Source organism: Cinclus cinclus, chromosome 23 (genome assembly GCF_963662255.1).
Source record: "Cinclus cinclus chromosome 23, bCinCin1.1, whole genome shotgun sequence".
Taxonomy (NCBI): Eukaryota; Metazoa; Chordata; class Aves; order Passeriformes; family Cinclidae; genus Cinclus; species Cinclus cinclus.
In genome coordinates this window covers 2,020,446-2,044,464 of record NC_085068.1, presented here as the reverse complement: position 1 = coordinate 2,044,464, position 24,019 = coordinate 2,020,446, and the positions used below count along the sequence as shown (strand labels likewise).

Here is a 24,019-nt window from a genome sequence, read left to right as displayed (position 1 = left end):
AGGGAATGAGGAGGCAAAAATCACTGTGGGTTTGGAGGACAGGGATGGATCCTCCCATCTGTGATCTGTGCCGGGCTCTGCTGTAGATTTTGGGATCGGGGATTGGGATGAGGATGGGGCTGGGGATGGCCGGGCTCTGCTGTGAATTTTGGTGTGGGCTGGATCCCTTCACCCCTGAGCGGAACTGTGCCGATCCCTGCAGATGTCCCGTAATTCCCTAAGTTCCGGTGGGATGTGGCTGCAGCTCCTGCTCCTTGAGCATCGCGATCTGCACAAGGGAGGGAAAGTAGGTTGTGGAGCGGGGCCGTGTCCCCATATTCCCCCCAGGCTGCCCCCTGTCCCCAGGCTGTCCCCGTGCCCTTGTGGACTGTGACCCCCGGGCTGTGTCCCCCAGGCTGTCCCCGTGTCCCCCCTGGGCCGCATCCCCACGTCCCCCCCGGCTGTCCCCATGTCCCCCCAAGCTGTCCCCGTGTCTTCCCCTTGCCGTGTTCCCTCACCTGCTCCTCCAGGCCACCGCGGCCGAGGCGGAGCCGCTCCAGCTCTCGCTGCAGCTCCGTGGGCGCCTCAGGGAGCAGCCGCACCCGGGGCTCCAGCGCCGACACCTGCCCCTGGCGGGGAGGGGTGCCCGGCACCCCGAACTGGGCATTGCCTGCGCCGGGCACCCCGACAGCAGCCCAGGGCCGGCACCAACACCTCCCTTCCCGCTGGGATGGGTCCAGCCCCGTCCCAGTACCTGCACTGGGACCATTCCCATTGGGATGAGCTCAGTCCAACCCCAGTACCTGCACTGGGACCATTCCCACTGGGATGAGCTCAGTCCAATCCCAGTACCTGCACTGGGACCATTCCCACTGGGATGAGCTCAGTCCAACCCCAGTACCTGCACTGCGACCATTCCCATCAGGATGAGCTCCTAAAGGACCAACCCCATGCCACCATCAGGATCAGCCCTATCCCATGGATCGGGATCAACCCCAGCCCATGGATCGGGACTAGTCCCATCCTGTGGATCAGCCCCAGTCCCATCCCGTGGATCGGGACCAGCCCAGTGCAGGGACCCACCCGCAGCACCTGGATGCGCTTCCAAGCCTCTCCCAGGTCCTGCTCGGCCGAGCCCGTGGGGAGATCCGGCCCTGCCGGGAGCCGTGTGGATCCAGCCCGGCCAGGAGGCTCCTGCTCCTGCCCGGACACACAGATAAATATTTATTAAATTATGTATAATAGATATAAAAATACAGATAAACTCAAAAATATATTAGAGTAAAATATATCTGTTAAAACGTATATGTATATTAGATAATATATCTATTAGCTAATATGGTATCAGATAATTAGAAACGATTATATAGATATGAAATGATAATTACATAATTAATTAGCCCATAAGGGTGCAGGACTCTACGGGGGACCCACAGGTCCTGCATGGGGTCAAAGTTCATCGAGTTTGGGGTGCGACCCTCCCTCACCTCCTGCTGCCGGTCCTGGGAGGGCTCTGGCGGCATTCCCTGTTCTGGTGGCATCCTCGGCTCCCGCAGCATTCCCGGCTCCTGCAGCATCCCCGGCTCCCGCTGCTCCCGCAGCTGCGCCCACAGCATTCCCTTCTCCCGCCGCACCTCCGCCAGCGCCTGCCGCGCCTCCTCCAGCCCCTCCTGGGACACCATGGGGAAAGCGGGACAGCCTCTTCACACCCCGGGACAGCCCTGGACATCCCCAGGACATCCCAGGACACCAGGAACATCCCCAGGACAACTCCGGGACACCCCTGGGACAGCTCCGGATGTCCCCGGGACATCCCTGACGCCCCGGCACACCCCCGGGACGTCTGAGGGATACCCTGGGACAGCCCCGGGACACCAGGGACTGGCAAAGGGCTCAGTGGGACTGGGAATGGGTCCAAGGAGAACTGGGACAAGATTCAGGGGAACTGGGGGAACTGGGAATGGGTTCAGGGGCAGCTGGAAGGGAGGTTGGGGGAAATAGGGGGTACTGGGAAGGGTTCAGGGGAACTGGGAGGAGGTTCACAGAGAATCAGGGGACTGGGAAGGGGCTCGTGAGGAACTGGGGGGCACTGGGAGGGCTTCTGATCCCACCTGGAGCAGTCTCCGGTCCGTCTCGCCTGCGACCAGCGCGTTCTGGAGCTGCAGGAGCCGCTCGTGGAGCAGGGACCCGCCCGGAGCTTCCCCCTTGGAGCCGCTCCCCGGGAACGGCCCCGAGCCGGACTCGGCCTGAGCCAGCTGTGCCCCAGAACGTTACGGAGAGTGGGGGAACTGGGGGGACTGGGAGGGGGCTCCGGGGGAAACTGGGAAGGTGTTCAGGGAAATTGGGGAAAGTGGGAGGGGATTTACGGGAAACTGAGAAGCGATTCAGGGGGACCTGTGGGACTGGGAAAGGGCTCAGGGGAAACCAGGAGGAGGTTCAGGGGAAAATAGAGGAACTGGAAAGGAATTCGGGGGGACTGGGGCGACTGGGTGGGTGTTCAGGAGGAATTCAGAGGAACTGGGAGGGAGATTCGGAGAGAACTGGAGGACTGAGAGGGGTTTTGGAGGAACTGGGGACGACTTGGAGGGGATCCAGGGGGAACTCGGGAACTGGAAGTGGGCTCAGGGTGAACTGGGAAGGTGTTCAGGAGGAACTGTGGAAAACACAAGGTGTTCACGGGAAACTGGGAGTGGGTTCAATGGGAACTGTGGGACTGGGAAGTGCTTCAGGAGGCACTGGGAGGGCGCTCAGGGGGGAACTGTGGCAGTGGGTCAACGAAAAGCCAATTCAGCCGCTGGAACTGTGCCGGTACCTGTGAGCGGAGCTGCTCCGCTCGCTGCCGCGCCTCCCGCACCTCCGCGTCCCGCTCGGCCAGAGCCCGCCGGGCCCGGCCCAGCTCGGCCTCCAGCGCCCGCCGCTGCAGCTCCAGGCGGCAGCTCCGGCTCTCACACACCTCCAGCCTCTGCCGCGCCTCCTCCAGCTCGCCCAGCTTCTCCTGCAGCCACCGAAATGCGGGCGTGGAGCCTGCCTGGCGCACCCACCATAGCCCCGTTTTCCCCCCATTCCCATTTGTTTTTCCTCCACTCCCCCCCGTTTTCCCCACATTCCCACCCATTTCCTCCCATTCCCGTCCACTTTTCCCCCATTCCCACCTGTTCCCCCCCATTCCCACCCCTTTCCCCCCATTTCTCCCCCATTCCCACTTGTGCCCCGCGGCGCTCCCTCTCTGCGGTGCGCAGCCGGTCCCGCAGCTCCCGGCATTCCCGCTGGGAATTCCGCAGGATCTCGTCCCGCAGCAGCCGCGAGGCGCGGGCAGCGCTCAGCTCCCGCCGCCCTGCGGGGACACCGGCACCGGGGCTGGGGTGTGCGGGCAGGGAGACGGGATTTGGGGGGCGCGAGGGGGGGCGAGGGAGCTACTGGGATTTATGGGGGACCAAGACGGGTTTTGTGGGGCTCTTGGGAGTTCCCGGGGTTTATGGGGTTTACAATGGGGTTACTGGGGTTTATGGGGGATGAAGAGAGGCTTTGTGGGGTTTATGGGGGTGCAATTAAGTTTTACTGAGGTTCCTGGGCTGTATGGGGGCTGGAAGAGGGCATTACTGGGGTTTACTGGGGGATGCAATGGGGTTACTGGGGTTTATGGGGATTACAGAGGGATCTACAGCGTGTGCTGGGGGGTTACTGGGGTTTTCGGGGGCTGAAGAGCAGTTTACTGGGATTTATGGGGGATGCAGGGGAGTTACTGAGATGTATGGGGTTTTTCTGGAATTTAGCAGCATGAAAGGGGGGGTTACTGGGATTTATAGGGGTGCAATGGGGATTTTTGGAGGTGCAGAGTGGTTTAGTGGGGTTAATAGGGGATGCAAGGGGTTTACTGGGGTTTATGGGGGTGCTTGGTGGGTTTTATGTGGGGTTGGGGCGGTGCAGAGGGGTTTTACCCATTTTATTGGGCCTTACAGAGTTCACACTGGGGGGGTTCCCAGTCTTACTGGGAACTACAGGGGATCCATGGGATGTCCCGTTTTACTGGTGTTTCTGGGAAATTCAGGGGTGTCGTATGCACTTTATTGGGATTTATAGCATTTGCTCAGGGCATTTCCCAGTGTTCCTGGGGTGGTTGTGGGACATGGGAGGTTTTCAGTTTTATTGTGGTTTTAATGGAGTTGATGGGGGACAAACTGAGAGGGGTTACTGGGTTTACTCAGGTTTAAGAGGGATGCACAGCAGTTTTACCCCTTTGTTGGGATTTCTGGAGACTGCACAGGCAGTTTACCAGTTTTACTGTGATTTACACGGGATCTGTAGGAGAGTTCACCAGTTTCAGTGAGGTTTATGGGGAATTTTTAATGGGTTATTTTTTTATTATTATTTTTTAATGTTCTGAGTCTTTAATTTAGTTTTATTGGGATTTATGCAGTTTGCACAGGGTTTTTTCAGCTGTTTTATTGGGGTGTACAGGAAATACACAGGGAATTTACCAGCTTTACTGGGATTTACATGGGATGAACAGAGGTTCTGCCCCACTTTATTGGGATTTATGGAGTTTGAACAGGGGGTTTTACCAGTTTTACTGGGTTTCATGGAGTTTACCAGTTTAACTGGTATTTACATGGGATCCACAGGGGAGTTTACCAGTTTTAGTGAGGTTTATGGGCATTCATGAGCGTTTTACTAGTTTTACTGGGATTGGTGGGGGATGCAGAGGGGTTTTATTATGATTGGTGGGGTATGCAGAGAGGTTTTACTGGGATTTGTGGGGGATGCAGAAAAGTTTTACCCATTTTATTTGGTTTAGGTTATATGGAAGTTTTTATCACTTGTACTGGGGTTTAAAGGAGGCACAGAACAGTTTTACTGGGGTTTACTGGGATCTATGAGGCTTCCCACGAGGATTTTGGAGGAAATCCCGAGGAGCATCCTCCGCTCCGGGCAGCACCACCCCCTCCCCGTGCCTCAGTTTCCCTTCGAGCTCCCACTCACAGTGGAGGCTCCAGCAGCCGTCAAACCACCCCGAACCCAACAAATTTCCCCAAAAGCGCATCACCTTGCTCGCTCTCGTCCAGCAGTTTCTGGAGCTGCTGTGCCCGGGCACCGGCGCTGTCCCGCTGTGCCTCTGCCTCTGCGAGGCGCCGGCCCAAGCTGCCCAGCTGTACCCGGAGCTCCTCCTGCCGGAAGCACAGGCTGGGAAACGGCCGGAAAGGGCCTTTTTGGGATAACGGGGACAGGGGGGACAGGGGAACGCACCCGCTCCCGCTGCGCGTCCTGCAGTTCCCGCAGGAATTCCCGCAGCGCCGTCCGCAGCGCCTCGGGATCAGCGTCGGGATCCGGGAGAGAACCGGGGCGGCCCGGCCCCTCCGGGCCCCCGCCTGCAGGGGACAAGAGCAGTGGCATGGGCACACCAGCCTGGGGTGAGGGGACAGAGCAGCAGGGAACACCAGAGGTGCAGGGGATGGAGTAAAGGGGATGGCCAGGATGCAGGAGATGGAAAAATGGGGGTACCCGGAGTTACAGGGAATGGAATAACGAGGTATGGGATACCCCAGGGACACAGGGAATGCAGCAATGGGAGACCCCAGGGGTGCAGGTGTTTGAGCGAGCCCCGGGATACAGGGACCGGAGCACCGGTGTGTTGGAGACCCCCAGGGCTGGATCAGTGGGGTGACACCTCCCTTCTCCTCAGCCCCATCGGTGCCCCCGGGGCCGCTCACCCTTGGCCCTGGCGACGGCCACGGTGCGGCGCAGGGTGGCCTGGAGACCACCCAGGCGGGACTCGGTGGCCCTGCGCTGCTCCTCGCCCCGGGCCAGCTCCGCCTCCAGCCCCTGGGCCCGGCCCTGAGCCGCGCTCAGCCGCAGCCCCAGCTCGGCCACCTCGGCCCGCGCCGCCTCCACCTTAAGCTGCAGGTTCCGAGCGTCCGCCAGCAACTTCTTCTCATTGCCCCGCGCCTCCTCCAGGCTGCGGGACAGCTCCTGCTCCCGCCGCCCGAACTCCTGCTCCGCCGCCGCCAGACGCTGCTGAAGCTGCTGCAGCTGCCGGAGGGGCCAGGGGGCGGTGAGGGGAGGGGGATGGTGTGGTGGGAGGGATGGGCAACGGGGGAGGGGAGGGATGGGGAGCGGGGAGAAGGAGCAGTGGGGTGATTGGGACCCCAGGCATGAGGGGATGGAGCGATGGAGCAACGGGAACACACAGTGACACGGGATACCACGGTGATTAGGATGACTGGGGACAACAGGCACCAAGCCTGAGGGGACAGGAACACCTCCAGACACACAGGAAAGGCAGCTATGGAGGGACAGGGACACTTCGGGATGTGGGACACCCACAGCAGGGTCTTGGGCACCCTTGGGGACACTCTCACCTCCTTCCTGGCAGCCTCGGTGCCGGCCTCGCTCTCCGCCACCTTCTGCCTGAGGCCGGAGGCTTCGCGGCGGTTCCGCTGCTCCCGCTGCTCTTCCAGGGCCACCCGCGCCTGCAGCTCCCCCAGCTCCCGGCCCCGCCGGCTGTTCTCGCTGTCCAGCTCCTTCACCTGCCCACGAGGGACACCCTCGATGGCGGGGGAGGCTCTGTGCCACCCCGCTGTCCCCCTGTCGCGGCTGTCCCTAACCTGGCGGCGCAGCTCCTGCAGCTCCCGACGGCTCTCGAGGCGGGCGCGCTCCAGACCCCGCAGCGCTGCCCGCAGCTCCGACACCTCCCGCTCGGCCGCCGCCTGCGCCGCCTCCTGCAGTGCCAGCCGCTGCTCCTTGTCCTCCCCGGAGCGCTTCAGGCTGCGGGAAGCGGGGGCTGGCAGCACCCGGGGGGGGGGGGCAGCATGGCCCCTGCCCCAGCTGTGCCCATCCCGGGTGTCCTCCCAACCCCCCATTTCAATCACCTTGTCCTGAGTGTCCTGACCTGGAGCATCGCCCCATCCCAACCTGAGCACCTCTGTGCCCCAACACCACCCCCACCCCAGGCACTGCCCTCCGGGGTGGGGGGTCACTCACCCTTGTAATTCCCAGCTCCTGCTTGTCCTCATGCCGAGCATCTCCCAACTCCTGCATCTCCCAGTCTGTGCTTCCCTCATCCCGAGCATCTCCCAATTCCTGCATCTCCCAATTCAGGCAGCCCCTTGTCCGACCCATCATTGCTACTCCTGCTTCTCCCAGTCTGGATATTCCCTTACCCTGAGCATCCCCCCAACCCTGAGCATCCCCCCAACCCTGAGCATCCCCTCCAAGGTGCTACTTCCAAGGTGCTGCGCCCTCCACCTCCCGTCAAGGATGGGCTGAGGGCATCCGGCATTCCCGACCTGATGCGCTCTCCCTCGGCGCGCCGCAGGGCCGCCCGCAGTTCCTCGTTGGAGCGCTGCAGCGTCTCCTTCTCTCGGGCCGCATCGTCCAGGGCTCGCTGCGCCTCCTGCGTCCTCCGCCGCTCGGTGTCGCAGCCCTCGCGGCTGTCCCGGGCCTCTCGCTGCGCCTCCAGCAGCTCCCGCCGCGCCGCCGCCCGTGCCTCCGCCCCCGCCCGCAGCTGCGCCCGCGCCTCCTCTGCCTGCCCGCACGTGGAGTTCAGGGGGATTTGGGGATTTGGGGATTTTAGGGGGGCTGGAAAGGGTTTTTCGGGGGGAGCTCACCTCCCGCAGAGCACTGTCCCTCTGCTTGGCCGCCGCTGCCGCTTGGTCACGGAGCGCCTGCGCCTCCCGCTCGTGGCTCAGCGCCGCCTCCTCCGCCCGCGCCCGCAGCGAGCGCAGCTCCGCGGCCAAGCCCTGCGGGGACACGGCACCCTGGGACCCCCACTCCTCCCTTCGGGGGTCACCGGGGCGGCACGGCCGGGGAGGGGTCCCGGACGGGGGGGCAATGGGGATGGATCCCGGAGAGAGGGGGGGCAGTGTGGATGGGGTCCCAGAAAGGGGGGAAATGGGGATGGGGTCCCGGAAAGGGGGGGCAGTGGGGGTGGTGCAGGGATGGGGTGGGGGGGTTCAGGTACCATAGCTGAGCCCCAGTGCCTGGGGAGATGGGGGTAAAGTTGGGGGGGGCTGCAAGATAAAGGGACACTGGGGGGGGCGGGGGGCCTTGCAGTGGTGGGGGTGAGGCTCAAGCAGGGGGGTGCAATGCGGGGGTCATGGGGGATACCCAAGAATGAGGGGAGCTGCAATTGGGAGATACCCAGTAATGGGGGCTGCAGTGGGGGACCCACAAGGGGACCATGGGGGGCTGTTACAGGGGAGCCACAGGAGATTTCAGACAGGAGGGGTTGCAGGGGAGGATGCCCAGGAGCTGGGGGGTAATGGGGGGACAGCCAGGCATGGGCGGCTGCAGCAGGAGGTGACACTTTGGCAATGGGGGTTGCAATGAGAGGAGACACCTGGGCATAGGGCCTGAAGTGGGTGCTCAGTGCCACCGTGGTTCTGGGAGCCCCCCAGACCCACCTGCTCCTTTTCCTGGTGACCGCTGACTTCTCGCCGCCGCCACTCCAGCTCGGCCATGGCCTCGTCCAGGCTCTGCTGGAGTCCAGACAGTGTCCCCGCCAGGGCCGCCCGCTCCTCCTGCTGCAGCGCCAGAGCCTGAGGGGACATCTAGGGTGGCACAGGGATGGGGGATGTGGGGGTGGCACAGGGACAGGGGGATGTGGGGGTGGCACAGGGACATTGGGGCCACCACCTGCTGCTTCTCGCTCTGGCACTGCTGCCGTGCTGCCGCCAGCTCGGCCACCAGCTCCTCGTGCTCCTGCACCAGCCGGCCCCGCTCAGCCTCCAGCTCCTCCTGCCGACCCCAGTGAATATCACCAATGAACCCCAAAAATCACCAGTGGACCCCAAAAATCACCAGTGGACCCCAAAAATCATCAGCAAACCCAAACAATCAGTACCTCACCCCAAGCATCATATCCCAACAATCAGTGGGAATGTCAGAAATCAAGGTTGCACCCCAAAAATCACCAATGGTGCCCTCAACAATCAGCATGCGCATGAAAAATCAGCTCTGCACCCCAAAAATCTGTATTTCACCCCAAAAATCAGCACTGAGCCCCCAAACCCAGCATTTCACCCCAAAACCCAACACTTCATCCCAAAAATCTACATTGCTCCCCGCTAATCAACATTGTGCCCAACAATCATCCTTAAAAACCCCCAAAATCACCATCACACCCTAAAAATCTCCACCACAGCACCCCAAAATCGCACTGCCGTGCCCCTAGTATCACTCCCGCAGCTCCAAATCCCCGTGCCCCCACCCAGCCGTGCGCACCTTCTCATGCTGGAGGTGCTCGAGCTGGTCCCGGTGGGCATCGCGGGCACTCTGCAGGGCCACTGTTACCGCGGCCGCCTCGGCCAGCGCCACCGCCTGGCGGCGCTCCCGCAGCTCCTGCGCCCGCTCCCGCCGGGCCACGCCCAGCTCCGCTGCGGGACATGGGGGCAGACATGAAGACAGCCCAGACATGGGGACATCCTCAGACATGGGGACATGGGGGCAGACATGGGGACAGCCCCAGACATGGGGACACCTCGCCATGGGACACCCTCAAGCCAATGGGGACCTTCCAGTCACTAGGGGACAACCGCAGTCAGTTGGGACACCCAGTCATGGGGACACCCTACCATCAGTGGGGACACCCCCTGCCAATAGGGAATGACGGATGGAGCTGAGGATGAAGATGGGGATGGGTGAGGATGGGAATAGATGGAGATAAAGATGGATGAGGTTGGGGATGAATGAGAATGAGAATGAGAATGAGAATGAGAATGAGAATGAGAATGAGAATGAGAACGAGAATGGATGGGTTGGATCTAGGCATGGCCAGGCCGATGGGACACATGAATGGCCGGGACCCCTCACCCTCCAGTGCCTCCTTGGCCTGGGTCAGTGTCCGGCCTTGGGCCTCCAGCTGCTGATTGCGGGCCTGGAGCTGGGCCAACTCCTGCTGCAGTTGGAACACGCTGCTCTCCAGCCCTTCCTTCTCTGACCTGTGGAACACCGGGCATGGGGCTGGGCACAGGGCTGGACATGCCCTGGCACCCACCTGAGCCCAGCAGCCCCCAACCCAGCACCCACCTGAGCCCGGCACCCACCTGAGCCCAGCTCTCACCTGAGCCCAGGAACCACATGAGCCCGGCATTCACCTGAGCCCAAGCACTTACCTAAGCCCAGTACCCATCTGAGCCCAGCACTCGCCTGAGCCCGGCGGCCTCGCGGTCGCGGTGCTGGTCCTGGCGCTGAGCAGCCGCGAGCCTCACGGCCAGTCCAGCCCCGTCCTGGGCCAGCGCCGCCTGTGTCCGGCCCAGCCGCTCCTGCTCCGCCCGGAGCCGCTCCTGCTCCGCCCGTGCCCGAGCCAGCGCCTCGCCCGCCGCGCTCTGCTCCTGCACTGCCTGCGGACACAGCGGTGACACCAGGGACAGCTCAGGGAGCACCACGGACAGCTCAGGGAGCACCAGGGACACCTCACTGACCACCAGTGACACCTCACTGACCACCAGTGACAGCTCAGGGACCACCAGTTTCCCTATGCCCCCTCCCCACCCATCTCAGGTACACCTGACACCCTCTCCATCCCTCCCAGTCACCCCCGGTACCCTCCCAGTTACTCCACGCCCACCCCCACCCACCCCGGCGCCCTCCCCACCCTTCCCAGTTACCCCAGCACCCTCCCAGCTGCCCCCGCGGTGCCTACCTGGCCGAGACTGTGGCGCAGTCGCTCGTGGAGCCCGCGCAGCTCCCGCAGCTCCTCTCGCAGCCCCCGCCTGTTGTCCCGGGGTTCCCCCCGCGCCCGCTCCAGGCTCTGCCGCTGGTCCGCGGGCCGGGGACCGCGCTCTAGCCGCGCCCGCAGCAGCGCCAGCTCCCGGCACAGCTCCCGGGTGCGCAGCCGGCCCCGCTCCCGCTCCTGCTCCTGCCGCTCCAGCCGTAGGCTCAGCTCCGCCTTGTCCCGGGCCAGCCCGGCTGCCAGCTCGCTGGTCTTGGCCAGTGCGTCCCGCAGCCGCGATTCCTCCGCCTCCGCTGCCCGCCGGGCTTCGGCCAGCTCCCCGCAGCTGGCCTGCGCCTGTTACCGGGCACTGGCTGCCACCGGGCACTGGCCACGGTGTGACAGGGGCTTGGGAGGCATGGAGGCGACTGGGGTTTGGGGATGCCGGCTGGCACCGGGCACCAGGGCGCGGTGGGATAGGAAGGTCTGGGGCTTGGGGAGTACCTGGGACATGGGGGGGGCACATGTGGAACCAGGATATGGGGGCAGCTGAGGCATGGGGCTGCCCCCACGGCAGGGCTGGCACTCCTGGGGAAGCATCCACGGGGATGCACCTCTCTGTGCCCAGCCCCGCTGTGGGGCAGGTCCTGGTGCCCACCTTGCCCAGGGCCTCAGCCAGTGCGTCCTGCTCGCACCGGGCCAGCTCCGCCTCCAGCAGTGCCCGGCTCAGCGCCTCCCGCTCCTCCAGCAGCTCCCGCTGCGCCCGTGCCCGCTGCGCCTCCAGCTCCTGCACCTGCTGCTGGCTGTGCAGGGACAGTGCCCATCTGTGCCACCTGTGTGCCCATCTGTGCCACCTGTGTGCCCACCTGTACCTTTCTGCACACACCTGAACCCACCTGAACTCACCTGTGCCCACATGTGACACCTGTGAACTCACCTATGCCCACCTGAACCCTCCCATGCCCACCTGTGCACCCACCTGTACCTTTTGGCACACACCTGAACCCACCTCTGCCTACCTGTGCCCACTTGTGCACCCACTTGTGCTCCCACCTGTGCACACCTGAACCCACCTGTGCCCACCCATGCCCCCATGCCCACCTGTGCTCCAGCTGCTGGCGGGCAGCCTGGGCATCGCGGGCGGCCTCATCCCTGGAATCCTGCAGTCCCTCACTGCAGCACCGCAGCTGCTCCCGCTCCTGCTGAAGGGCACCCGCACGCTGCTGCTCCTCTGCCAGTGCCGCCTCCACACGGCACAGCTCCCTAACAGACACACGGACATGGGGACATGGGGACACATGGACACACGGACATGGGAATACAGGGTCATGGGGACACACAGACACATGGACATGGGGACATGGAGACACACGGACACAGGGACACAGACATGGGGACGCAGTGAGACAGGGACACAGAGACATGGGAATACAGGGACACGGGGACACACGGACACACGGGGACACATGGACACAGCAATACAGGGACACAGGGACACAAGGATTCACCAGGACAGATGGACACAGAGACACGCAGACACAAGGATGCACAGAGACAGAAAAGGACACACAAGGATACTGAGGGACAGGGATGAGCCAGGATGCACAGGAACAGCTGGGGACATGTGGATACAAGCACAGGACAGACCCACGGATGCAGAGGGACACAGGGACACGCAGGGACAGACAGACGGGGCAGTACCTGCGCAGCCCCTCCACCTCAGCACGCAGCCGGAGCCCCTCCCGCTGCGCCTCCTCCTGAGCCCTCCGGCAGCTCCCGGCCTCAGCTCCCATCTGCTCCAGTCGTTGTTCCAGCATTCCCAGCTCCTGCCGCAGGCTTCCGGCCACCTCCCGGCCCACCTCCACCTGGCTCCGGGCCTCCTGAGGGTCAGCTTTCATCACATCCCCATCCTCGTCCCCATTATCCCTATCCCCATCCCATCCCATCCCATCCCATCCCATCCCATCCCATCCCATCCCATCCCATCCCATCCCATCCCATCCCATCCCATCCCATCCCATCCCATCCTCCTCCTCCAGCCTCACCTGCAGCTGGAGCTGGCGCTGGCTCAGGGCCGTGTGCACAGCAGCAGCGGCGGCACTGGCAGAGAGGCTGCGGAGAGGGGACACAGCGGGACACGGCGCAGACACGGCAGGCGCGGGGGGCTCGGGGTCATCCGCCAGCACTGCCTGCTTCCGGGAAAACGCAGCGCAAAGTCAGGAAGGGAAGGGTATAAAGTCAGTGAGGGAGGAATCAAGGTGAGAAAGAGGAAATGGGGTCAAGGGACGGTGAAACTGAGTTGGGAAATGGGAAATCAAGTCAAATAAGGGGGAAACTGAGTAAGGGAAACAGGAAACTGAGGCAGGCAGGGAGGGGACAGTGGAGCACAGAGAGGCCCCTCCTGGCCGTGGGTGGCCCTGGGGTGTCCCAGCACCTGGGTGACCTCATGCAGCGTCCGGCGCAGCAGCTGCAGCTCAGAGCGCAGAGCCTGAACCTGCTCCGGCGTCGGTTCCCGGGCGCGCGCAGCCTCCTGCAAACCCCAGGACAGGATCAGGCCGGGAATGATGGACGTGCATCCCCAAAATCCCCCACACCTTGCACCCACCAGCTCCCGCAGCTGCAGGGTCAGCGCTTCCACTGCCCGCTCCTTCTCCTCGTCCTCGCTCCGGCGCCGCTCCAGAACCGCCGTCAGCTCCGCCAGCCTGGCCAGACATAGCCACCATCAACCCACAGCACATTCCTGCCTCCTCCTGCCTTGTGTCCCTTCCCATCTGTGCCACAGCCCCAAAACCTTCCCCGTGAAACATCCCCCATGGCTCCACCTTGCTGGTGCTCCTGCATCCCCTCCTGGTGCTCCTCCATCACTTCTCACAGTCCTGCATCCCTCCTTGTGTTCCTGCATCCCTCCTGATGGTCCTGCATCCTTCCTGGTGCTCCTGCATCCCATCCCCCCGGCTCATTCCCTCCCCATCCTGTGCCACATCCCTCCATTCCTCCCCTCACCCATCCTAGTGTCCCCCAGCACCCCGTACCTGGCTGCCAGGGTGGCTTTCTCCAGATCCGCGTCCCGTGCCCTCGCTGCCAGCTGCTCCTCCAGCTGCTCCAGGCGCAGCTCCTGTCGCTCCCGGGCCGCGCCCGCCTGGCTCTCGGCCAGCCGCAGGTTGGCGGCCAGGTGCAGGCAGGCGGCGTGGGCAGCACGGCCCGTCTGGGACACCTCGTGGCCCAGCTCCGCCAGGTCCCTGGGTGGGCAGGAGGTGCAGGGTGTGATCTGCAGGGATCCCCAGAGGGAGAGCTCCCACCCTGGGCCCTGCTGACCTCTCGGTGGTGGCCTTCATGTCCCCGAAGTGGCGCCTGAAGGCAACCAGCTGCCGCCAGAGGGTCAGGAGCCGGCTGTGCTCGTTGCTGAAGTAGGTGTTGAAGGACTGGCATGGGATGGAGCGGGATCAGGGATTCACCACGGTCCCCAAATTTCCAAATATCCCTCCTGGCCACACCCATCACCACCACAGTCCTCCACAGCCCCACCCCAATTGTTGTGGGCACAGAGAGGGGTGGAGGGGTGACATGTCCTTGCCTCACACCCCCTTCCCTTCCCTTCCCTTCCCTTCCCTTCCCTTCCCTTCCCTTCCCTTCCCTTCCCTTCCCTTCCCTTCCCTTCCCTTCCCTTCCCTTCCCTTCCCTTCCCTTCCCTTCCCTTCCCTTCCCTTCCCTTCCCTTCCCCCCATGGAACATCCCCCCAGCCCTGCATCCCTCCCACAGGTCTTGTATAACTGTCCTTGACATATGCCCACATCCCCCTGCCTCATATCCCTTTCCCATCCCAAATCTTTCCCCATGGAACATGCCCCCGGCCCTGCATCCCTCCTCAGTGACCCCACATCCTCTAGCCCTCTGCCTTGCATGCTCCTCCCATCACATGCCACACCCCCACGCTCTCCAAATTCTGCTCTTTGCAGCATGCCCCATCACCTCACATCCCTCTTCATGATCCCCCTGCCTCACATCCCTCTCCCTGCTGCTGCTGCTGCCCGCTGGATCCCTGACCCTGCCCGGGGTGTCCCCCACCTCCTCCTCGCGCCTCCACTGTGCCTCCCGCTGCTCCAGCTCATCCCGGGCCCGCGCCCAGTCTGCTGTGAGCTTCCGGATGTCCTCACTCAGCGCTGCGTTGGCCACGTTGGCCTGTTCCAGCTGCTCCCGCAGCATCGAGTTCACCTGCACCAGGCTGCTGCTCCTGGGATCCCAGGGGACACCGTGGTCAGAAACCCCCGGGAATCCTCACATCCTCCTGGGATCCCAGGGCATCACCCATCCCCCTGGAAATCCTCACATCCCCCCAGGATCCCACTTACCTCTGCTGCTCCTCCTCCAGCCGGATCAGGGCGTTCTCCAGCTCGTTGCTGCTCTCCTCCTCGGGCTGGGAGCCACTGGCATCTAGCTGGATCTGAGGGAAGATCCCCCTGCTGGCCATCACCCCGGTTTGGAGATTTGGGGCAGGGGACCCCCAAAGCCTCCCTCACCGTCAGCCTCTCCTGCTCCAGCTCTGTCGCCTTCTCCAGCAGCTGCTGCTCCACTTCCCCACATTTCTTCTTGTACTGCAAAACCTGGGGGAGAGAAAGGGGGGGTGACACTGACTGTGGGGAGGGTTCCCAAATTATCCCAGTGCGTCCCCAGGAAGGATTTACCTTGGCTTGGAGCTTCTGCACCAGCTGGGCCTGGCGCTGCTGGCCCTCCTGGTAGGCCTGGAGCTTCCTCTTGTAAGCAGCCTGCTCCTCCTCCAGCAGCCTCCGGAGCTCAATGTTGTGCTGAGCCAGGCTCCGGCTCTCAGCTGCTTCCTCTGGCTCCAGCTGCAGGCTCTGCTCCAGCTGGGATCAGGGGGATTCCAGGCTGACACCTCCACACCCCTGAGCATCCCCCAGCATCACTCCCATCAAAGCTGTCATTTCCACGGGGCTCCACAGCAAATCCCAGCCAGCCAAAGGCAGAATCCCCAATCCACACATTCCCTCATTTCTCCATGTACAGGGAGGGGATGAATGAGAAGTTTCAGAGGTGCCTTTAAAGGATAACTCAATCTCCAATCTGGGGGTCCAGCAAAGCCCCTTCCCAGTTTGCATTGAGTGGCTGATGGATAAAATATCCTTGGGTATAGGAGCGGAAATTTGCCTGGAGATATTGTCCTGATAATTGGCTTTTTTTTTTTAAATAATGAGGCACAAACTCAAGAACCCCACCAGTCCCTCAGTTTGGAGCCACAGTCAGTACTGGAAGGGTCTAAGCTTTTGGAATTCCTGGTTGCCAGGGCAAAGAACAGAAAAACTGAAGGATTTCCACAGGGAAGGAGGATTCTTCCTGAAATCCAGCAGGACAAATAAAATAGAGATGGACAAGCCCTGGCAAGCCAGGACTGGCCTGGACAATTCCCTCCACAGGGACACCACAGTTCTCCCACTCCACACAGAGAAGGCCAGGACTGGAGCTGGCATTGCCTGGATTTTGGGGCTAAAAAAGGCAGATTTGGAGAGCTCAGATGTTCACTGAGGGTGTTGTACTTGATGGCCAACTCTGGATTTTGGGGTTAGAAAGGCGGATTTGGGAGGGCTCACCCGCTCACTCAGGGCGTTATACTTGATGGCCAGCTCATCACGCTCGGCCCGGCTCTGTGCCAGCAGGTCCTCAACACGGGACAGCTCCTGCTGCAGGATCCGGTTCTCCTCCTGCAGGGACAGCAGCGAGGCCATGGCTCCTGCGGGATGGGATGGCACGGAGATAGGTGGGATGTGATTTGGGATCTGGGATGAGATCTAGAATGGGATCCAGCCCAGAGCACAGCCAGGGTATCCTTTGCCACCACGAGCTGCTCTGTTCCTCTGGGAAGGGGCCGAGCACTCCCTGGGTGCAGCATTTGAATAAAGGATCCTCAGGGACAGGAACAACAACCTGCCTTGGGATCTTTCCCTGATATTTGCTTTGACTTTAATAACCAGGTGCAAACAGGGGCGTTTCCACCAAAATCCCACCAGCCCCTCAATATGAATCTCCTCCAGGCCATGAGGAGTGTTCTGAGCCCTGCCCCAGCTGGAAATGCCACCTCCCACACTCGGACATTCCAAGGAATGCCCTTTGTGAGGGAAGAGCTGCTGGAAATGTGCAGTTGTGGTCAAAAACCCACTGGAAGTGTGCAGTTGTGACTGCAAGATCCACGTTCACAATCACAAAAACCGGCAGCGATTTGCAGCTACAACCACAAAATGGCTAAAATCTGGTGTTTGGGATCACAGAGGGCTGTAGATTTACTGCTGTCATCCAAACCCACTTCATTTTGCAGCTACAGCATAAGACCTCTGTAAATGAGTGTTTGGAATCATAAAATCATGGCAGGCTTATAGCAGCAACAGCAAAACTGCAGCAGAATTGCAACTATGATCCCCAAACTGCTGCAAATCTGTGTTTGTGGTCACAAAACCCCCATGGATTTACAGCTGCAGTCATAAAATTGACACAAAATTGCATTTCAGTCCCAAAACTGCTGCAGATTTCCAGTTACATTCCCAAAATAAGCTGCAGACTTACAGTTGAAACCCCAAAACCACTAAAAGTTCATGTTTGTGATCCCAAACCTGCCGCAGATTTCCAGTTACAATCCCAAAACTGCTGCAAATTCATATCCATTATCCCAAACTGGCTGTAAATTCACGTTGTGTTTTCCAAGACTGCTGTAAATTCGTGTTTGTGATCCCAAATCCACCGTAAATTAACATTTGACTCCAAAACTGCTGCAGATTTCCAGTTACAATCACAAAAAACGCTGCAGATTTGTAACTGCAATCACAAAACTAACACAAAATTTGCATTTCTAATGCCAAAACTTCTACAAATTAATGTGTGTGATCCCAAAACCACTGCATGTTTATAGTTACAATCATAAAACTGACAAAAACTTGCATTTGTGATCACAAAACCGCTGCAGATTTCCAGTTACAACAAAACTGCTGCAGATTTACAGTTGCAACCACAAAATCACTAAAAATTCGTGGTTGAGATCCCAAACCCACTTTAAATTCGCATTTGCGATCCCAAGCCGCCGCACTTTTCCATTCGCCGCCACAGACCCGCCCCCGATTCTCCGCTGGGATCACGGAGCCGCCCCGATCCGTGATTTTCCCACCACAAACCCCCTTTGCCCTCCCAAAGCCGCTGCCCAAGTGCCATTCCCGATCCCGTTCCCGACCCCGATCCCATTCCCGGTCCCCATCCCACGCTCCCCCCGCCGGGGGGGACGCGGTGACCCCACCTCAGTCCCGGGAGCATCTCCCCAGCCCCGGGCACCCCTTTGCCGCGGCCTCCTCGTCCCCAAGACCCTTTTCCCGGGATTTGGGGCGGTTTGGGCTCGGTGCCTGCCCGCGGGAAGCGGATGCGGGGTCGGGATTAGCCCGAAATCCGCGTCCCCTCCCCGAGTGACGGCGGGAGCGGGGACCCTCCTCTTCCTGGAGGTCCCGACAGCGGCTCGGCCCCATCCCTCCCCCAGAAATCCCTCGGCATTCCCGGGCTTTGCCGACAAACCCACTCCGAGGCTCCCGGCGGGAGGAGAAGGAGGAAAAGGAAACAGAACCAAAAGCCGTCCGCCGACGGTGCCCGTGCCCAGGGAGGGTGGGGAAGTCCTTACCAGGGGTGGAGCCGCTCCCCCGCGGGACTCGGGGCTCCTCGGAGGGCCCGATCCTTAAGCCCCGCGGTCCTTAAGCTCATTAAGGCCCGGGAGTTTGCTCCGGCAGGAAAAGCTTCGGGGTGGAGCGAGCCGGGGTTGCCAAGGGGTGAAGCGGCTTTAACAGCCCCGGGATGCGGGGATGTCCCCGGGACCCCGGATCATCCCGCCCGCCGCAGCTTTATTTATCCCCCGGGTCATTAAAGACTTTCTGTCCCCACCCTAGTAGGGAAAAGTGGGGATAAATCCCCAAGCCGGGCCCCAAATCCCCCAGAACGGGGGCTGGAGGCATCCCCGCTCCTGAAACAAGGGATGGATCCGGTCCCAATCCACGCTCCGGGAAGGAGGAGCGCCCCCGGCCGCCCTCCCCTCGCCACCCCCACCGGCAGGGAAAGTGCCCTTTCTCCCCCGGAGAGCCGGAGATTACCCAGGCTAGGGAGCAGGCAGATGGGATTGAGGATTTACAGCGTCTTGGATGCCTCCAGCCAGGAGGGAGCTGCCTCCAATTCCACCCCCGAGCGTTTGTGTCCCCAAACCCCCTCTTTTCCCCCTCATTTCTTCTCTTACCTTCCCTTCCCGGTGTCCTTCCCAACAGAAACTACTGCTAAGCAACAGGTTCTATTGTGCTCCGTGCCCAATCCCATTCCTTCAGCACCAGCAAGGAACGGGAATCACAAAAGCTCATCCCGGCGGCTCCGAGCCCACCCGGGGAGGAAAAGCATTCCAGTCTGGCATCAAAACCATTTTATTGTTCACTTGTAAGCATTACATTCTCACCTGGGTTCACTGCCAGTCCCAGGGGAAAGCTCTGAAAGCAAAACGCCCATCTTTCAGGTGGAAACAGAAAGGAAGATCCAAAGGGTTGGATAAATTAAGTGGGATTTTATACTTGGAAAAGCCTTAATAGGTAAGAAAATATTTATCTGCTTCAAGAGGAATCTTAACCCCAGCTCTGTCCACGAGCCTGACTCTGTTTTGTCCTTAATAAAATGTCCATGGAAAGGAGTAAAAAATAATGTCTTCAACATAGAGGAGGAGTGAAACAAACTTCCCAGAGTAAAAAATGAGGAATTTCAGCATGGAAATGCCAAGATCAGGCTCCTCACATCCAGCTAAGTGCCCAGAAAAAAAATCCAGGTGGTGCTTGGCATCCTGACAGGGAAAGGTTTGTGTGGATTTTGGAGGTGGGATGGCTCCACAGGGATGCTCCTCACCAAGGGAAGGGTTGATCCAGCCCAAAAGCAGGAGGAAAAGGCAGAGGGATGGACCTGATGACTTTTCCCATGAGAGAAATCTCCGAGGTCTCCTATGATCCAGGCCTTGGATGTGGAAGGCCCAGGCTGTGGAGTGTTTTAAGGCACATGGTTGCTTGTTTCCAGCACTTATTCCAGCATTTCCACGCCAGGTGGGATTTAAGGGCAGGAATGAGGTGTCCTAAGTCTGCTTCTTTGGTCCCACAGGAATCCCGAGGATCCCAGCATCCACATGGGGAAAAGTGGATCAAGGCTGAGCTCAGAACTGAACCCAGCCAGTGTTCCCCTGAGCCTGGTTGGAAGCTGACCTGGAGAGAGGGAGAAACAGGGAGAAAATGGTGTTTAAAAACGGTAAAGGTATCCAGGGAGGAAACTGGGCTGCAAATGGGTCATCCAGAACCACCCCAAAACTCTCCTAGAGCAGCAGAGCAAGAAGTGCCCATAAACCTGAACTCTGTGCTGCCAAACTGAATTGGCAGCACAGAGCCAGAGCTGCTTCTGAATCCCAAAGCTGGTACTGGATGAAGCAGTGCCCCCACCCCAGCAGGGTTTCCCAGCAGAAGCAGGCAGTTTTGGGGCATCCACATCCCCCCCAAATACCTCTCCTGCTCACCCCGAAGCTTTGGCAAAGTCTCCCCAAACATCAGCAGCAGGAGCAGCAGTGGGCTGAGGCCAGGACAACAGGGAGTCTGTCAGAAAGTCGGGAAGAGAGAAAACAAAACACCAGGAGTGTGATTTCCCACTCTCATTCCCAGATTTCCCTATTTTCCCTTGCTTTGATGGAGGAAGCAGCCCCTCAGGAGCTCTGTGGGAGCACGGACCTGTAATGGGGGTTCCTGGGAGCTGGGCAGGTGTGGAGAGTGGGGCCGGGCGCTCTCCAGAGCAGGATTTCCCTCTGGGAGGTGGGGGGAGCAGGCTCAGGCCCCCAGGCCCTGCAGGATGTGGCCTGGTGCTCCCAGTCCCTCCTTCCTTTTTCTTCATGTTCTGAAAGGAGAGCAGGAAGTTTGGGTGGGATTGCATTTAAATCCAGAGCTGGAGTGGGAAAACCCTGGAAGCCAAATTGTTTTAATTTGGGAATAAAATCCTGCGCTGCTGTGACATCCCAATGCCAGTGCATCCAAAGGGGGCACAGTCAGGGTGGTTTTTGCCCCCTAATCCTACAGGCCTGGTTTTGGCAGCAGGAATTGATTGCACCACAAGCCCCTGCAAATCCCTGCGGGCAGCATTATCCTGACGGGCTCTGCCCTGTGCCCATGGCCGGGGATTTTGGGGAGGAGCTGCTGCTTCCTTGTGCCACCCAAAGGAAACGCTGGAATCAGCTGGGAAAGGCTCTCACAGCTATGTTGAGTTTGATGGTTTGTCCCTCCTTGAAGCCCAGATCCAGTTTGGGTCCCTGTTCCAGGTCCTGGGCCTGCTGGGCCAGCTCGCTCTGCTGCCTCACCCACCTGCAGGAATTAAACCCACAGAAAAGGAGACGTCACAGCCTGTCCCACGCTCCCCCAGACAAATAAATCCTGCTCAGGATCATCCCCTCTGTGGCAGCAGCTCTGCAAAGGCCAAGGTGTGAGCCGAGACCTCACCTGAGGGAGCACCCAGGAGATGGTTCCCAGCAGCGACTGCCAGAGCCCCAAGAATCCCCCAGCCAGCACCATGTCCATCCCGTCCCAAAATCCCACCACCCCCAGCAGCTGGAGCAGCCCCCCGGGGAAGCCTCTTACAGCTGATACAGGAAGCAGAAGAAATAAAATTAAGGAATCTGGACTGGGAATTTGGATGCCAAATTTTGGAGTTGGGAAGCTCAGTTTGGGTTGCTGCTGATCCAGGCTGGGAAATTCTGGAGAGAGGAAGAGCTGTGAGTTTCCTCCTCTTCCCACTACATCTGCCCACCCCAGCTCCCACTTCACCATTCCTGGAGGAGACCTGCCAAAAACAGAGCTGAGAGGACACAGGGAGAAGCAGACTCACTTGAAGTGGTCCTGGAGAGCCACGTTGAAGTCAAAAGCATCGCCTCTGTCCATAAAGCCGACCCCGATGAATGCCCGGCGGCCTGGGCAGGGAGGAGTCAGGGCTAGGATGCGGAGCAGCACAGGAGGAGGGATGGGATGCTCCATCCTGTACATCCCCGTGCCTGGCGCTGCCTCCAGAGGGAGCTGGGACACTGGAGACTGAGCAACGGGACTGGGGATCACAGAATCTCAGAATGGTTTGGGTTGGAAGGACTGTAAATCCCATCCCATTCCATGGGCAGGGACACCTTCCACTATCCGAGGCAGCTCCAAGCCCCCTCCAACCTTGGACACTGCCAGGGATCCAGGGGCAGTGGATCCACAGCTTCTCTGGGCATCCTGTGCCAGGGCCTCCCCATCCTCACAGGGAAGGATTTTACCCAGTAACCCAACTGACCCTGCCCCCTGGCAGTGGGAAGCCATTCCCTGTGTCCTGTCCCTCCATCCCTTGTCCCAAGGCACTCTCCAGCTCTCCTGGAGCCCCTTTAGGGATTGGAAGGCCATAATTAGGTCACCCCAGAGCCTTCCCTTCTCCAAAGGCATCTCCAGAGATTTCACTTCACTGGCTGCACCTAAAACTTGAGTACAAACAGCTTTTTAATTAATTGGCAGCAGGGGGATTCTCCTGCATGCTCTTGCCAATGCTGAACAGCTAAACCGAAGTGTTTTTGTTCCTGGAGAAAGTCAGAGCCGTGAGGGGGTGGCAGCTCCTCCGTCTGCCCTCCTCCCCCGCCCCGTGCAGGGAATATTGTGCCGTGGAAAGCAGAAATCTTTCCCAAACAGCAGCAGCGAGGGCTCTGAGGTATCCCCAGGTGCGCAGGACGCACCGTTCCCGTCTTCAATCCGGATGACAAAGTATCTGCTGGAGTCTGTCACGCCCTCCACAGCGATGCCGGGGAACTCCTCCACAGGAGCCTGCGCAAAGAGCTCTCCTGGAAAACGGGAACGGAGCGGGGTAAGGCCGGGCTCAGCACATCGCTGCTCCCCACGGAGCGCCGAGTCCTGGGTTTCCCTCCTCACCCGAGGTCTTGTCTTCCAGCTTGATGAAGGCCGTGCTGCCCTTGGCCGTGATCCGCAGGCGGCCGCTCCAGGCCGGCTGGTCCAGCTGCCACTCCGCGGCTCTGGGAAGCAGGAAGGGGAGTCTGAGCCCCTGTGCCGCCCCCAGCCCCCGTGTGCTGCCCCGGAGCTCCTCTGCCTGCAGCTGGTAACAAGGGTCACGGTGGGAAGAGTGGGATTTGTCACAAGATGTCTCGTTTCACCCCAAAACAGCTGCTGGGTCTGAGCGGGGAGCAGGCAGGAGCTGCGCCGGAGGTTTCGGTTCCCTTTCCGCGGAGTTTCTAGAACCGAAGTTCCGTTAGGGACAGGCGGCTGTGCTAGGACAGGCTTTGGATGGGGACTGACGGGGTGGGAGCTCCAAAACACATGAGGGGATGGAGACACTGCTGTGGGGTGGCGATGGGGGACACAGAGACCTCATGAGAGAAACCTCGGGGTCTGAGATACCCCATGAGGAACAGTTCTTGCTGCCCCACGAGGAGCGACAGACCCCAAACACCTCCTGGGAACCACAAACCCCACACACCTCATGAAGAGGGGACACCCACAAACCCCACAGGGAGGGGGCGAGCGCCCCTACGCCAGGAGGCGCTGACACCCCGCGGGCGGGCGCGGGCCCCACCTGTAGCCGCGGTTGGAGGCCCGCGGCGGTAGCCGGTAGACGAGCACCGCCGGCTTCACGCACAGCACCGACTCGTACTCCTCCGCCGCCATCGCGGCCCCGCCGCCGCTCTGTCCCGCCGCCTCGATGGTGCCTCGCTGCCGCCTCCGCGTCCGCCCAGGGGTGGGCGGGGCCCACCGGAGAACGGCGCTTCCGCACCCGCGGCGCCGCCTAGCTCGCGGGAGGACCCGGTGCAGGGCGCTGCGGAACTGGAAACCCCTCTGGGCTCCGAGCCACAAAACTCATGGGTTTCACCGACTTTATAAATCAGATAATGGAGTCTACTATTTCTATTTATTATATTATAGTGTTATATATTATATGTGCTAGTATTCTATGAGATATATAGAATATTTAAATATATGTATTAATACTGGGTTGTATATCTTTCTTTCATATTCATGTATCTATCAGTATTTCTATATTATATATTAATGTTATATGTTTAAATTATTTCTATTATAAATTAATAGTTAAAAATCATCAGAATTCCAAGGGAGCCAGGGGCTGTGGGATCTGCCAGGGCTCCTGGACTCCTCACCCCAAGAGCCTCCAGCACCTTCTCTGGACCTTAGGGAGCACAGCATCCAGGAGAAAGTCCAGCATGGAGCAATAAAATCATCAGTTTAGATTAAATCAGTTAAATGTATTCACTTGTTTCTCCTCCAGGGAGAGGCAGCACTCACATCCACATCTGGGATCCACATCTTCCCTTGG

At 60.2% G+C, this 24,019-nt stretch overlaps 2 protein-coding genes across 3 annotated transcripts; both read right to left on the bottom strand.

Annotated features, from left to right (window-relative positions):
* Nucleotides 1-217: 217 nt before the first annotated feature.
* CROCC (ciliary rootlet coiled-coil, rootletin) lies at nt 218-18,141 on the bottom strand. Its single transcript, XM_062507396.1, is given in 34 exon segments — nt 218-268; nt 498-608; nt 1,063-1,179; nt 1,398-1,649; nt 2,091-2,234; nt 2,792-2,974; nt 3,183-3,313; nt 5,024-5,144; nt 5,224-5,345; nt 5,688-6,006; nt 6,336-6,503; nt 6,582-6,741; nt 7,263-7,501; nt 7,584-7,715; nt 8,379-8,513; nt 8,611-8,712; nt 9,199-9,350; nt 9,787-9,914; nt 10,123-10,316; nt 10,619-10,984; nt 11,286-11,430; nt 11,729-11,890; nt 12,329-12,507; nt 12,673-12,816; nt 13,062-13,157; nt 13,233-13,329; nt 13,660-13,866; nt 13,943-14,049; nt 14,693-14,858; nt 14,977-15,068; nt 15,145-15,228; nt 15,310-15,489; nt 16,231-16,341; nt 17,887-18,141. Coding segments are annotated over 34 exon segments (5,352 nt in total).
* A 914-nt stretch (nt 18,142-19,055) lies between these two features.
* On the bottom strand, nt 19,056-23,408 carry NECAP2 (NECAP endocytosis associated 2). Of its 2 annotated transcripts, none has more exons than XM_062507804.1 (8): nt 23,264-23,408; nt 22,606-22,706; nt 22,413-22,517; nt 21,545-21,626; nt 20,916-21,024; nt 20,401-20,563; nt 20,180-20,268; nt 19,056-19,887 (listed from the first exon to the last, which is right to left on the bottom strand). In XM_062507804.1, exons 1-7 carry the CDS (start codon nt 23,353-23,355, stop codon nt 20,189-20,191), a joined length of 732 nt encoding a protein of 243 aa, XP_062363788.1. In that variant the 5' UTR covers nt 23,356-23,408; the 3' UTR covers nt 19,056-19,887; nt 20,180-20,188. The 2 variants fall into 2 exon arrangements, with proteins under 2 accessions (XP_062363788.1, XP_062363787.1); XM_062507803.1 differs by having other exon boundaries at nt 20,193-20,268.
* Between the last annotated feature and the right edge of the window lie 611 nt (nt 23,409-24,019).